The sequence below is a fragment of the Austrofundulus limnaeus genome, unplaced genomic scaffold, assembly GCF_001266775.1.
Source record: "Austrofundulus limnaeus strain Quisiro unplaced genomic scaffold, Austrofundulus_limnaeus-1.0 Scaffold1270, whole genome shotgun sequence".
In the NCBI taxonomy this organism is placed as follows: domain Eukaryota; kingdom Metazoa; phylum Chordata; class Actinopteri; order Cyprinodontiformes; family Rivulidae; genus Austrofundulus; species Austrofundulus limnaeus.
The window spans coordinates 15,255-28,175 of NW_013953672.1; the positions used below are offsets into that span (position 1 = coordinate 15,255).

The 12,921-nt window shown below is 40.1% G+C and overlaps 3 protein-coding genes across 4 annotated transcripts in view; 1 reads left to right on the top strand and 2 right to left on the bottom strand.

The window, feature by feature from the left end:
- The window catches only part of pdk4 (pyruvate dehydrogenase kinase, isozyme 4), a 17,137-nt gene extending 14,943 nt beyond the window's left edge, over positions 1-2,194 (top strand). For both annotated transcript variants that reach the window (XM_014031557.1, XM_014031558.1), the window contains one exon: positions 264-2,194. In XM_014031557.1, the coding sequence (XP_013887011.1) occupies positions 264-407 (144 nt within the window). In that variant the 3' untranslated portion in view covers positions 408-2,194. The remainder of the gene's footprint in view (positions 1-263) is intronic.
- Positions 1,467-6,278, bottom strand: asb4 (ankyrin repeat and SOCS box containing 4). The gene is made up of 6 exons (XM_014031555.1): positions 5,773-6,278; positions 5,356-5,655; positions 4,956-5,198; positions 4,627-4,874; positions 4,418-4,531; positions 1,467-3,794 (listed from the first exon to the last, which is right to left on the bottom strand). The coding sequence occupies exons 1-6, from the start codon at positions 6,068-6,070 to the stop codon at positions 3,606-3,608; spliced, it is 1,392 nt and encodes a 463-aa protein (XP_013887009.1). The 5' UTR covers positions 6,071-6,278; the 3' UTR covers positions 1,467-3,605.
- Positions 6,279-7,481: 1,203 nt separating this feature from the next.
- LOC106534798 (neurabin-1) overlaps positions 7,482-12,921 on the bottom strand; it is a gene marked incomplete at its 5' end in the record, with an annotated part of 19,200 nt that continues 13,760 nt past the window's right edge. Inside the window, 4 exon segments of the mRNA XM_014031559.1 lie at positions 7,482-10,085; positions 10,641-10,823; positions 11,447-11,470; positions 11,690-11,866. Coding sequence (XP_013887013.1) covers positions 9,915-10,085; positions 10,641-10,823; positions 11,447-11,470; positions 11,690-11,866 — 555 coding nt within the window.

Consider the following 12,921-nt stretch of genomic DNA (forward strand, 5'->3'; position numbering starts at 1 on the left):
TATATATATATATCAGACCTCTGCTAGAGAAAGAGCTATTGAGGTGGACCTTGTTAAATTTTAATTGAAGACCACTGGTTTAGAGGTTTCTTTGCTCTAACTTGCCTGATTTGAATGAATGGGTAGTTAACATGCTTCTGCAGAACTTGCTGAGGTAATTTATTGACTGAATCAGATGTTCTGAAGGAAACAATAGATCAGGATTGGACACCACTGATGTAGATCATAAAGTGAGTTTGGTTCTCTCTGTCCTGTCCCACCAGGCCTTATCCTCAGAGTCTGTGGAGAGACTTCCTGTTTTCAACAAGTCAGCCCTGCGGCATTACCAGTCCAGCTCAGAGGCCGACGACTGGTGCATGCCCAGTAAGGAGCCAAAGAACCTTGGCAAGTTTGAGAGGACCCACTGATGGTGGACCTGCTTGAGGAAGAGGACGCTGTCAAAGTGAACAAAAGTGGAGAAGATCTAAGGGGGAGAGAGAGGAGCTTGTGTTTTTAAACCCTGACCAGATAAATGAGAGACTAATCTGAACCAGATGTCAGACCGGCCTGAAGACAGTTCAACTAAACAAAACCTCGTTCGCAAGGTTTGAACATTTTGGTTGGAATATTTTATTTTCTCGGTGAATTAGGTTCTTTGATATTCATTTTGTCACATCATCAGCAACCGAGTGGACTGAGCAGCAACTTTCACCAGGTTTCACTCTTACTTCCTCCACTTGTTTTAAACCCTCCAGATAATTTGCTGCTACATTCACACATATGGCCTTCCAGACAAAAACCCCTCTGCATCAGGTTTGATGTGGTTTGCTGCAGACATTTGCATTCTCTCGAGCTGCTTTCAGAGAAAAAAATCATTAAAACATCTCAGGACCGCAGTCTGCGTTTGAAAATGGCTCATTTCCTAGACTAACAACTGATGATTTTTAGTTAAAGATACTGAGTAAAGTTGTGTTTTAGCTTAAGATTAGCTGTACTGATGCCAGGAGAAGCCCAGCCAAGACCACCCTGAGGGAGATTACTCCAGTTAAATGATGAGCTCGAGTTCAACAACACAAAGGGAGCAAAGTCTGTTTATTGCTTCATTCACACAACTTCTGCAAACTAACATAAAATCATTTCTTCTGCTTCGTAACAAATAGCAATAAAATGTTCCATTTTTAGTCTTTCTGAAGGAGAACAAAATATAATCTGTTATAAGACTGTAAAAATCACAATGAAATGACTTTAAAGCTGAAATTATCTGCTGTCAGTGTTTGGTGTAAATCCTAATAATTAACAGTGAAAACTGCCAGGTTCATTTACATTTAATGTGACCTAAACACTTTTATTAGGGTTTCTAAAACTAATAGCCGATAACAACATAACGGATCTTTATCAAAGTAGTTTAACTTGTGGAAATGAAGAAAATACATTTTTTCTACCTGCATTTAAATGCAAAAACGTATCAGCTTTAATTTTTATTTTTATTTTTTTTCTAATGCAAAGTTGTAAAGAGGTTGGGAAGCACTTGAAATGCCAGCTTTAGTCGACACCAGAAGGACCGTTAATGATCAAAGATGCTTTTTCTTGTTTTAGCTACGACCTCACTCTGTCCATGTGACAAAACAGACTCTAAATATAAGACTGAAAAACAAAAAAAGAGATGTTAGATATCGAACTCAAAACAACCTTAAAAGCCTTCGTTTCTCTTTAAATGATTGAATGTATTCTGGTTTGTGTTGATCTCTGGACCCAGAGTTTTTATATATTTAGATAAGTTATTTGAGAAGTTTTAAAGTCCTTTTATGAAACTGTTATATAAGACATTGTCAGCCGCCATCCTGTTATCTTTATTTGCACACACTGATGTCTGTGGTGGACACATAGGAGCAGCTCAGAAAAAAACAAACAGAAAACTCTAAATGGATCTGAGTCCCAGTTTGAAGCTTTCACGATTGCCTTCTTTAAGTTTTTTTTTTGCTTTATATTTTCCCGTCCTTGTTCACTTTTTAACCCTACGATCTTCACTTGAAGTGTTATGTTGCTGAGTGTGTGGTTCGCCACAGAAAAGGACCAGAAACTGTTCCCGCTCAGAATCCTTCCAGCTTTTATTATAACAGTTAAATCATCGTCTGACATGACACGAAATGTTTGAACTCATAAGCATGCATGACAAATAGGTTTTCTTTAAAAACAATAAAAACAAACAAGTGTTTCTAATGTATGTGTGCTGCTTTTTGTAAGAATTCTGCTGAGCTGTTGTCTTCCTCCCCTCCTCCTCCTCCTCCCGCAGATTGTTTTTGGAAACTTTGCTCAGTTTGTCAGCCACTGGATCAGACTCGGTCCAGTGGCTGCTGGTGGCCCGCTGCCAACACGAGCCCAGGAACAGGCTGTTCTACGCGCTCCAGCAGCCTCCTTAAAACACCAGATGATGTACTTCGCCCTCTCTCCTCAACTTGACACTTTAATAAAACGTTACTCTAATGGAAGCTAAGCTACTAGTTAAATAAAGGAAGATTTCTTGGCGATAAAAACTGCACATTTGAGATAACTGTAATGAGAGACACAGATTACTTTGGTTATTTTCTTTAAAGGCCCACTTGTGCGTTTGACCCTCAAAGGTTTATTTTAAGTTTGACTCTTCAGTCATCCGTACCATGTTCCCTGAGCTGGGCAGCTTTGTTTCAGGCTTACCACAGTTTTTACAGTATTAAACTGATGCAAACATTCATTACTGAGCTACAGTTGTGAAAATTGGCTTCTCAAATGTTCGTGCTGCTATGTATTGACTTTCTGCTGTTTGCTTAATGAGGTGTTTGCTTTCAGATTGTAAAACTGTAAAAAAGTACTAAAGCGCACAAAGTTAGAGAACATTCCCACTATCTTGTCTTTGCACAAACGCATATTTAAAGTGGATTAAAGTATAAAATACAAGTTAAGGAGAAGCCTGGTGAAAGACGCGACATTTAGACGAGTACAGGGTTCATATGATCGAGGCAGATGATCCACCGATGAAGCAGCTGAAAAACAAAAAAATGGCTGATTGGTCATGTGAGGAACATATTTAATGCGCATCTGTTTTCACCTTTGCCACATATTATAGCGTTGGATTATTATTTTATCCAGCTGCTTTACAAGCACAAGCAAAACCAGTTGAACCTGTTGAGGGTGGGGATGATAACGTTATCAGACGGGACAGACAAGAATAATAACTGGGTTACAAATCTGCCTTCTACTTCAAGTGGACATCCTGATAAATCTAGACAGGAAGCTGTCCTTTGTTGTGAGGGAGCTGAGAGAACTGGACCGTGTCCGTGGCTGAGTGCAGTCCGCTGGAAAAGCAAGCACTTGATGTGGAGTGGTTGGTCCAAGTGTGACTTGTATAAAAAAAAGAATACTTTGAGTTCAAGAGCAAGCAGCACGGCTGGTTGCCAGGTGGATGTGGATCCTTTTTGAAACAATGCGGCACAACAGCAGGGAGTCAAGGTTGACATTGAAAAGATGTAAAACAACCCAAATGTGTCGCTCGGAGTCAAAGACACCCGTGTGACTTTCCAAGAGGCTAAAACAGCCTCTGTCAAAGGACTGAAGTACAGTCTGCAGCAGTAATGCCACTACGGTCTCCGTCAGTACAGAATCCCCTCAGGTTCTAATAATAAGTAATTCTTCATGGGTGACGGCAGAGGCAGCTGTTGGACTCCTCTTTGACAGAACCCATGCAGGCTGGCTCTTATGGCGCATCTGGTGAGATGAAGCAGGCTGCGAGGTGTGTTGGTGCAAACAGCAAACACCGAGTCGTAGAAATCTTTATGTCGCTGTCGGGACAAACAGAAACAGTCGTCTGTAATGTTTCAAGGACAAGGCACTTTTTAAAGGGGACATATCATGCAAAATCCACTTTTTTTAGCCGTTAAATACATTTTGTTGTGTTCTTGGAGACTCTAGATGTGCAGAAAATTTGAGTTAAGTTACTCCTGGTGCAGCGTAGACACCTTTTATATTCTGTCTAGGTCTTGTTTTTCAAACAGTTCAGTTTTCTCGATTTCGTATGCTGTTTTCTGAATTAAACAAAGGAACTGCCAAACATTTCTGCCCCACTATATAGTCATAAACCCCCTCTATCAAACTAGAATGGGGGGGGTAAAGCGCCTTGTTTGGATTAAAGAGGCACCCTCAAAACGAGTCAATCTGAGACACACCTCAGAAAAAGGGTGAAAGAGGGGCTTGTGGAGCTACAATAAGGACGAATTCAGACCAAAGCATTGTAGCTCCATTTTAAATAGACCCCAACTTTATTTAAATGTAAAAAGAAGGATTTAAAAACATGACATGTCCACTTTAAAGGGGCAACAATTGTCATTTGAATAAATATAAAATTAGATTAAGGTTTATCCTTTGTCTATGAACACAGTTAAGATCTTAAAATATGAAGTACTACCTTATAGCAGTCATCTGGGATAGCTTCTCTCCATTTCCTGGTTGGCTTTAAATGTTCATAAGAGTTGATCATGATTTCTACAACCTTCGGGTAGTCATAACAAGACTGCAACACCTGACAAAATGAATGCAAATCAACACCTCACAAAGCACAGGCGTCTTGTGAAGGGCCTGTCGTTTGCAGCAGAAACTACATCAAGTGTTCCYTACCTTGTGGAACTGCGGAGGGTAGACTCGCGCTGCGCCGTAGTTGAGCAGCAGCTGGTAGCAGAGCTCAGGGATGGCCACGAGCCTGACATTTGTCACTTTGAGGAGATACTGAATGGGGGCGCAGCCGTTGATGTCCATGGCTCGGGTGTCTGCGCCAGCCTCCAGCAGCATCTGCATCAGGACGTGATCGCAGTTCCAGGCGGCCTTGTGGAGAGCTGTTTTATGGTCCTCCTCTTTAAGGTTGGGATCTGCAACCGAAAGAAAAAAAGGCCTTTAAGGTCGCTTCCCGATCGAGTCGACGAAGGGGACCTACAGTTAGAACCTCTCACCTGCTTGGTGGTCCAGTAGGAGGCGACAAACTAAATGGTGATCTTGGCTGAAAAGCTGATCCTTGGAGTCGAAAGCCCAAAAGGCTGCAGTCATGAGGGGTGTTTCGTGAAGAGAGTTGACGGCGTTCGTAGATGCTCCGTGGGCCAACAACAAAGCCGCCAGCTCTGGAACGCCAAATCTGGCAGCTGTGTGTAAAGGTGTGTCCTCCTCATTGTTGTTGCTTGCCGTGTTGATCTTTGCACCTTCGTGAAATAATATTACTTCATCAATTTGAAGACATTTTGAAGGCTTGCAGGATTTGGCCAGTTTATTAGACCTAAAGCCCACACCCAGTTTGGTTGGTTGTAGACGCTAAAACACAAAGAGGTTAAGGAAAGTTTGGGTGTACAATCCTGATACCTTTGAGTATGAGCTGCTTGGCACAGTCCACAGACTCCCCGGTGGTGCAGTAGTGCAGAGGTGTGTGTCCACTCAGAGACAGGCTGTTGACCTTTGCCCCGTGAGCCAGGAGCAGGGCCACACAGTCGCCATTAGAGACCTCGCAGGCCACGTGCAGGGGCGTCTTCCCGTTGGGCATGCGGTTGATGGCCGCGCCCCTCTCAAGGAGCTCCAGAGCCGTTTCCACAGCGTTGTACATCACACACACGTGGATTGCCGTCGCCCAGGACTTCTCTAGTTTGTAGCCTGGTAGCCAGTATCCTGCAAGAAATCAGGTAGATTGAGATTGAATGGGATTATAGTGTGGAAAATTAAAATGTTAACACCATCTAGTGGTTGACCCAACACTTTGATTCTTGGGAACAAGACTTTTCTCACCTTGTTTATATGAAGCCAGAACCATGCTGGGGTCATCCACCTCCAGCACAGTGTCAATGTCTAGCTTGCCTGTGTTCAGAATCTTCAGGACCTCCCGTACARTGTTGGCCTGCAGAGCCAGAAGGAACTGGTCCTTCAGCTGTTTGAGAGCAAGCTGTCTGGGGCTCAACTCCTCCATGAAATCCTTACCAGCTTGCAAATCAACAGGTTCAAACCCTACCACTGTCCTCAAAGCATGAATGATGTTGGAAACGAATGAGTAAATGGCAGCGATTAAGGGAGCAAATATGTCCACCATTGCAAGGGTTCCATWTAGGAGTTGTGTAAGGAAGGGAGCCGGAAATGAAGTCAGGGAAGACAGGAAACAAGTGGCAGGAGCATGGCGTCAGAGGAAGAAAATAGTCCTGGAGTTAAACGAGGATGGATATAAATAGAAGGCCGAGCGAGTCGTGTTAGAAAGTTAGTGCTGGCTGACTCCAGGTCAGCTGTTCTGCTGACACGTCCATCACTTACTGGAAGGTCGACTGGTAAAAATAAACATTTGTGTGAGTGTTTTGGGAGAGTGAGAAAAATGGGCAACTCAYCAAAATGTGAAACAGATTAGGTGCAACCAGACAGTAAGTAATATTGGTGTAACCATAAGGTCCCTTACTGTAATATTGTAATCTGCTTGGATAATAGTTCTCAGAGCTATCTGAAAATCTTTCTGTGGTGGAACTAAACCTTTTATGTTTAAGCAAGTAATTCATGATATCCTTTAAAGACCTAMGTTTTCATGACATGCTGTTCATTTTCAGATAGAATGATTAAAGTCAGAACAAGATTTGCTAACAACAGTCATTCTTAGATATCACTTGTGTTTATCTTTGAATGACTGTTGACTTGATAAACGTGTCCACGACACTTTCAAAGTTCTTTACAGCATGGTTAACACTTCTTTTTTCTCATTTCTCTTTAGTTAAATCTTTGTAAAATGTCAAAAGCACAGTAAATGCTTCCCAGGTATAAATACAATTTCTGCACCAAGGTCAACGGTTTTCAATGAAAAACTTGGAATCAGCTAAAGGCGGTGCAACCTTAAATATTTTGAGGAAGCAAATCAAGGGATTAAAAAGTAAATTTGTGTATTTCATGTGCAGACAAATTATGGATCGCAAAAGTGGGGTGGTTTTTTTTTTGCCTATAGGAGTCAGAAATAAATGGCTTACAACCAACGATAGATCAATTCTAAAATGGGTTAAAACTCAGCCAGTGCTGGAAAAAGACATTTAGGAGCCAGTAAAGACTTGTTAAAACCTTAAGAATGGTTTGAATTACTTTATCAGGAGGTGCCACCTCAGGGGGGACAGGGGGCAATGGCCACCCCTAAACTGAAATCTAATTATGGTAAAAAAAAAAAAAAAAAAAAAAAAAAAAAAAAAAAAAAAAAAAAAAAAAAAAAAAAAAAAAAAAAAAAAAAGACAAAACAAAACAAACAAACAAAAAAAGAGCTAAAGTTGACATATTGCTGTTTTTCTTAATATAGATATGACAACAAGTCGGAGATTCTGTTCTGGCTTTTGGTTTTGATCCCACATTTCTGAAGGCGCCACTGCATTTTATACAAAAAAGTAAAAGAAAATGAGCGTTTGCTCAAAGCATATGCACAAAAAACAAACTGTTTGGCTGCGTGACCCACACGGTTAGAAGAYAAAAATACAGAGGCAAACTGAGGACAGTGACTGCACATTTTATTCAGTGTGACAGGTAGCTGCCCTTTCAACCTTTTCAGAACGCAAAAAAAAAAAAAAGAGCAAGGCGATGACAGAAGAGAGGGGAGAGGGGGAATAAAAGCATTGCTTTTTAAAAGTGAAAGCATGGCTAGCAGTTCGTGGCAACATTCTTCTGCTCCATACTGTATGTACATGAGAAACAAATACCTCCAGGTTTAATGGAAACAGGTCGTTTTTACCTGCCGGGAGCACCGGGGTTACATCACAGGCAAGCTGCCAATCACACAACAAAAACAGATCTAATTTATTATTATTATCATCATCATTATCACATGGGTGGCTCAGATCTCTGTCTGACAAACTGCGCAGACACACCGACACGATATAAAACAAGGCTTCCGCAGGAGTCTCACACCATATTGCTTTTAGTGTTTATCTGTACATACAAAAAGACTCAAGAGTCCAGTCCGATCACCAGTTCATAAAGAGCGTGGGAATATTCACAGAAGTGTTACAAAATATTTCGTAAGAATACATCATTAACAGGTTCTTGGAAAAAAGCACTCAATCAGCTCTCTGGTTGGAAGAGAGGAAAACAAAAACCACAACAGAATATTTATGTGTTTTTGTCTCTCTTTGGGTTATCTTTTTTTTTTTTTGAAAACATCCACCTGAATGATTTAATTTTGGCAAAATAAAATAATAAATTTTGGATAAACTATAATTAAGTGTCAAAACTCTTAATAGTTAAAAATCACAATAAAGAATTACTTCCTTAAAGTGATAGTTTAGAACTTTGAAAGGTGTAGCTACTATCTTACCTGTTGCAGATAAATCTTTGAGTTTAATTTTGACTGGAAAGACAAGCTAAAGTGAATTTTTGCCATCTTAAAACAACTTCAATCAAAATATATTTATACAGATTTTTATAAATACTATTTGTTTTAATAATTTAATTAAACAAAACTAGCAAGAACTAGCCGTTAGCTTGTCAATACAGTGAAAATTAAACCGTATTTCTCCAACGACCCACTTTGAATATCCAAACTATCCCTTTAAAACATGATAAAGAAATCATTCTGATTAGTAAAACGGTGTAACATAGACCCAACTATTCATGCTTTATAATGTTAGCAGCACATCGATAAGGGGTCTTAGACGAAAAAAAATCATATTGTTAGAAAAGCTGCTGTAATTTCTACCTTTGCTGCAGACTTAAAAACGATTCTCTGTGACAATAAATAACATTAAACTTCATAATCCTAAAACAATAACTCTGCGTAAGCAAACATAAAATATATCTAACAACTTTAAATATTAATCAAACCAATTTTATAATGAAGATAAAAATCCATATTTGGGCATTACTTTCTAAAGTCATAAATTATCACATACAATCAACTTCATAAGACATCTTTTTTTGCTTCAYCTTGCTCAATCACAGAAGCTATTTATATGGCAGGATTCCTAAACTTTACTGAGAATATTTTWAAAAAATCTACGAGGGCTTGTAAATCTTTGAAAGGAACAAAACGACCGAAGAGGGGTGAATTAGTTTTCAGCACTCACGCAGAAGCAGTAATCTACTTCTCTAGCACGTCTAAAGGCAGCAGCGGGGCTCTCACCGATATAGAAAACGAGGTRGAAGCAGGTTCTAAGCGGCGTCAGAGCAACGTTATGCATATGGGAGAAGATGTTTCAGTATCTGCGCTTGTTTTATTTTTTTGTTATAARTGTGTTAAAAGTTACAAATATACTGATCACGCCTGAAATCACTGATGGAACCAGTCCAGTTTTCAGYTCACATGTCCAGTGTTTTCACATCCAGTGTTCTTGTTTCTTCCAGTAAAAACATGGTTCCTAGTTCAGTCCATCTCGAGTGGGGGAAGGAAGCAGCGTGGGGACACCTAGTGGTGGGAGATGAGGGTTGCTTTATAAAATCCACCACACACTTGACCTGTTTCGTTAAAAGCAAAAAAAAATCAGTTCATTTAAATATATCACAAGTCTCTTAAAATGGCACATCGTTTCTGTATCTGTTTATCATGAACAGAGTTTTGTCCACGGCTGATGTGACGAGTGACTATTGAAGGATGAGATAAACTTTTCACAAACTTAATCTAGAAGTGAATAAATAAACCCAATTTACAGCTATAAACAGAAAAATAAATAGTAAATTCTTTAGGGGAAAATTACAGGATGGGAATAAACCAGGAAAATGAAGGGCAGCATTCTATCGTCCAACCACTTGTTTTGGTTTTGACTCGCGAGGTTGGACACCTCGGACGGTTAGATGTGGAGCTCCGCCGCTGAGAACCGCAGAGGAGGCGTCCCTCAGGATTTAGATCAGGGACCTCATGGCTTTCTGTTCCTCGAGATGCCACGTGGCGTGGCGCTACAGGGAGACGGGAGGCAGCCCGGAGACTCCCTTCAAACCATGGTGTTTTCTTTCTGCCGCTGCTCCAGATCTTTCTTCCGTAGCTTCTCGCGCCGTTTCTCCGCTTTCTCCCGGTTCTGCTTGGCCTTCTCCATCAGAACCTTAAGYTCTTTGATCTTTTTCTTCATCAGCGTTCGTTCCTGGGAGGAAGTGACTCCAAGCGCCTGAAACAAATGAACATGCACAATCACACTTCTTGCACTTCAAACTTTATACATACTTTGTGTTTGATGGATTGTTTCTTTGTTGTAATAAAGTTGGCGYTAAATCTTACAGCACCTGATTGGCAGCATCTGAAAGTACCAGAAGCTCAAAGCAACCAACAATCAGRTGTTTGGCAGAGATTTGGCAAGTTTTTCATGTACGCAACCCACATACTCAGATCTACGGCTCATCCCACAAATGCATGTTCCTTACAAATGTGGCACCATTTAAAAGGGAAATTAACAGGCTTTCCAACAGGATACGGTTATTAAAAAGAAGCATTGTTACAACAGAGAATCTAATAAACAWATATATCCTAAGTTTATAAATAGTTTTTTTGCTTTCTTGCTTAACATAGTATATACAAATTATCTATTTAAAAAATTGAACAAATGCTTTAAAAATTAATTAAATATTCCATTCCACTGCCTAAATCTTAATTATCCACAATTTTATTAATATTGCAGTGGTACGTTACTAAAAACTGTGAATTAGACATAAAAAAGTAAAGTTACCTTCAGCTCAGAGCTTTCCAGCAGCAGCAGCTGCTCTCCATCAATGTTTTTGGCAGTGAATTCTGGGATATGGTGTTCTAAATTAAGGCCCGAGAGCCAGAGCGCCACCTGCTGTGCAGTCCACTCTGTGGCGCTGCGGTTCGGCCACTGATGCTGCTTCGCCGATGGCGCCTCGTCTAAGACCTGAACGTTTGTGAGAAAGGACAGCGAGACTAAGAAACGCAGATTCTGGCTCAATGTCTGTCAAACTGAAGCAAAGCTTTTTTCTGTGTTTGCTAGGGTTAATTAGCTGTGGCAGCCATCTTGAATTGGTAATCAGTGGTAGACGTACATCCAGTGATTCCTTTCTGAGAGTTTCAGGAAAATATTTTATGAACCACTGAGATTTTAATAACAGACAAACACAGGCTCAGACACAGCAGCTAAAACACAGCCACAGATTTAATGTGCCAAACTAAACCAAATAAGATGAAACACAAGCAGATAAAAAGACAATAAAAGTCAGAAAAATATCTAACAACAAAACATTTCTCTAATTTGCTTTAAAGATTGGGCTTTTTTGTTTTGTTTTGTACTTTTCTGAAAAAGTACTCACCTGTACTGCTTTTTGATTTTTCTGTTTTGTGAAAAGTTTCTTTTTTGTTGTTTTGTCAAATGCTGGTTTAGTTTTATTGTGGTTTTTTTTTTATCTGCTCTCTGTTATCTGGAAAGTTGCAGAAACTCTAAGGCTGTAACGACTACACACAAACACAAACACATGCAGAGACAAGCACTAGTCCCCTGAAGGCCGGCAGCCTGGGTCTCACCTCATCGTCAATCATATCCAGACTCTGAACGCAGCGCAGAAAACACAGAGGGAGGGGTTTGTTAACAGAGCAGGAAAAAAAAACTATTTTAATTCAACCCATCTGAACATTAAGTGAGCTAGAAAAAACTAAGATAATATATTTCCTGGAGATGTTTTACCTGTTAGAGAAATCCACAAAATAACTAGTGAGARGAGGTTTTTATGTGCAGTTTCTCTAAATGAAACAACGAAATACCCGCACCTCGTTTGAGGACAGCACCGGGGTGCGTGAGCGTCCCGACATCGTGGCGGCGCTGATCAGCCCGCTGATCTCCACCGAGCTGCTGCTGCTGCTGCTGCTGCAGGCGCTCAGATCGGCACTCGGAGTCGGCGCCTGAGGAGTCGAGATCACACTCGGGTGAGAGTCCCGTTGGGTCGACTTCGAGACAGAATGTTGTTGATTAGATGGAGCGGAAACAGGATTTTGAAAAAAAGAAGAAAAAAAAACACTAAAAACTACAGTGGAGGAATTGAATCAAAGCTGTTGGAGCCATCCCTCATTTTTAAGATGCTCCATTACAGCAACAAGCTCAATGTGAAAAATGATTAGATGGATTTAAAAATCTTTGCGTCTTTATGAGCGTGAGCCAGTGTGGACGTCAAGTTATTTATGTCTTTAAAATCCAATATCTGTCCTCCAACTTTCAGAGCCGATAGCTGCTGAGAGGCATAACGGTGAGAAATGAGCGCGCGGAGCCCTGTGTCATCATTAGAGGAAGGTTGAAGGGTTGTTTTCGGCTCGCGGTGAAGCAGTTTTTTTTTCACCAAAGACTTGTGGACTTTCCTCTCCTGCACCTCTCGTTGCTCCTAAATGGAAACCAGATCTCAAAATGTAATAAAAAGATTTTGTCTACAGCAGCTTTTTTTTTTTTAATTTAGAGTCAGACTAATCTTCCGGGCTCAGGCTCTCGAATCATCACCTAAAAGCTTCATAGAACTTATTGCTGTGCATAAAATCTGCTCTGAATTAAGCTCATCCTCCGAGAGAGAGGGAGAGAGAGAGAGAGGATCAAAGTAATAATCTCTTTTTGTATCCTATGTTAACCATATCTGATATTATATTGGATTAAAAATAGTTTGACTGTAAGAAACGCCTATGTTAACACCTTTAATATTTCTAGTTCAAGATATAAGAACATGAGGGGCYCTTTCAAACAAAGCTCTTCAACAAATGTTGATTTAAGGCTTGAAAACTAATGAAAAAAAAAGATCATTGTGCAGAYATAATCCAAATCACATGAAATATTTACAGTAATATTGATGTAATCTTTGATTTCTTTCAGTTAAAGCAACAGTTCAGTGCAGTTCTGTGGATAGGTTATGAACAAATAACATCTTACCTGTTGTAGATAACTGTTTGAATGAGTAATTCTGACTGAATGTCCTGATGCATCTCAGTAATCCAGGTAAAAAATCAAAAAGAAAAAAATTGTG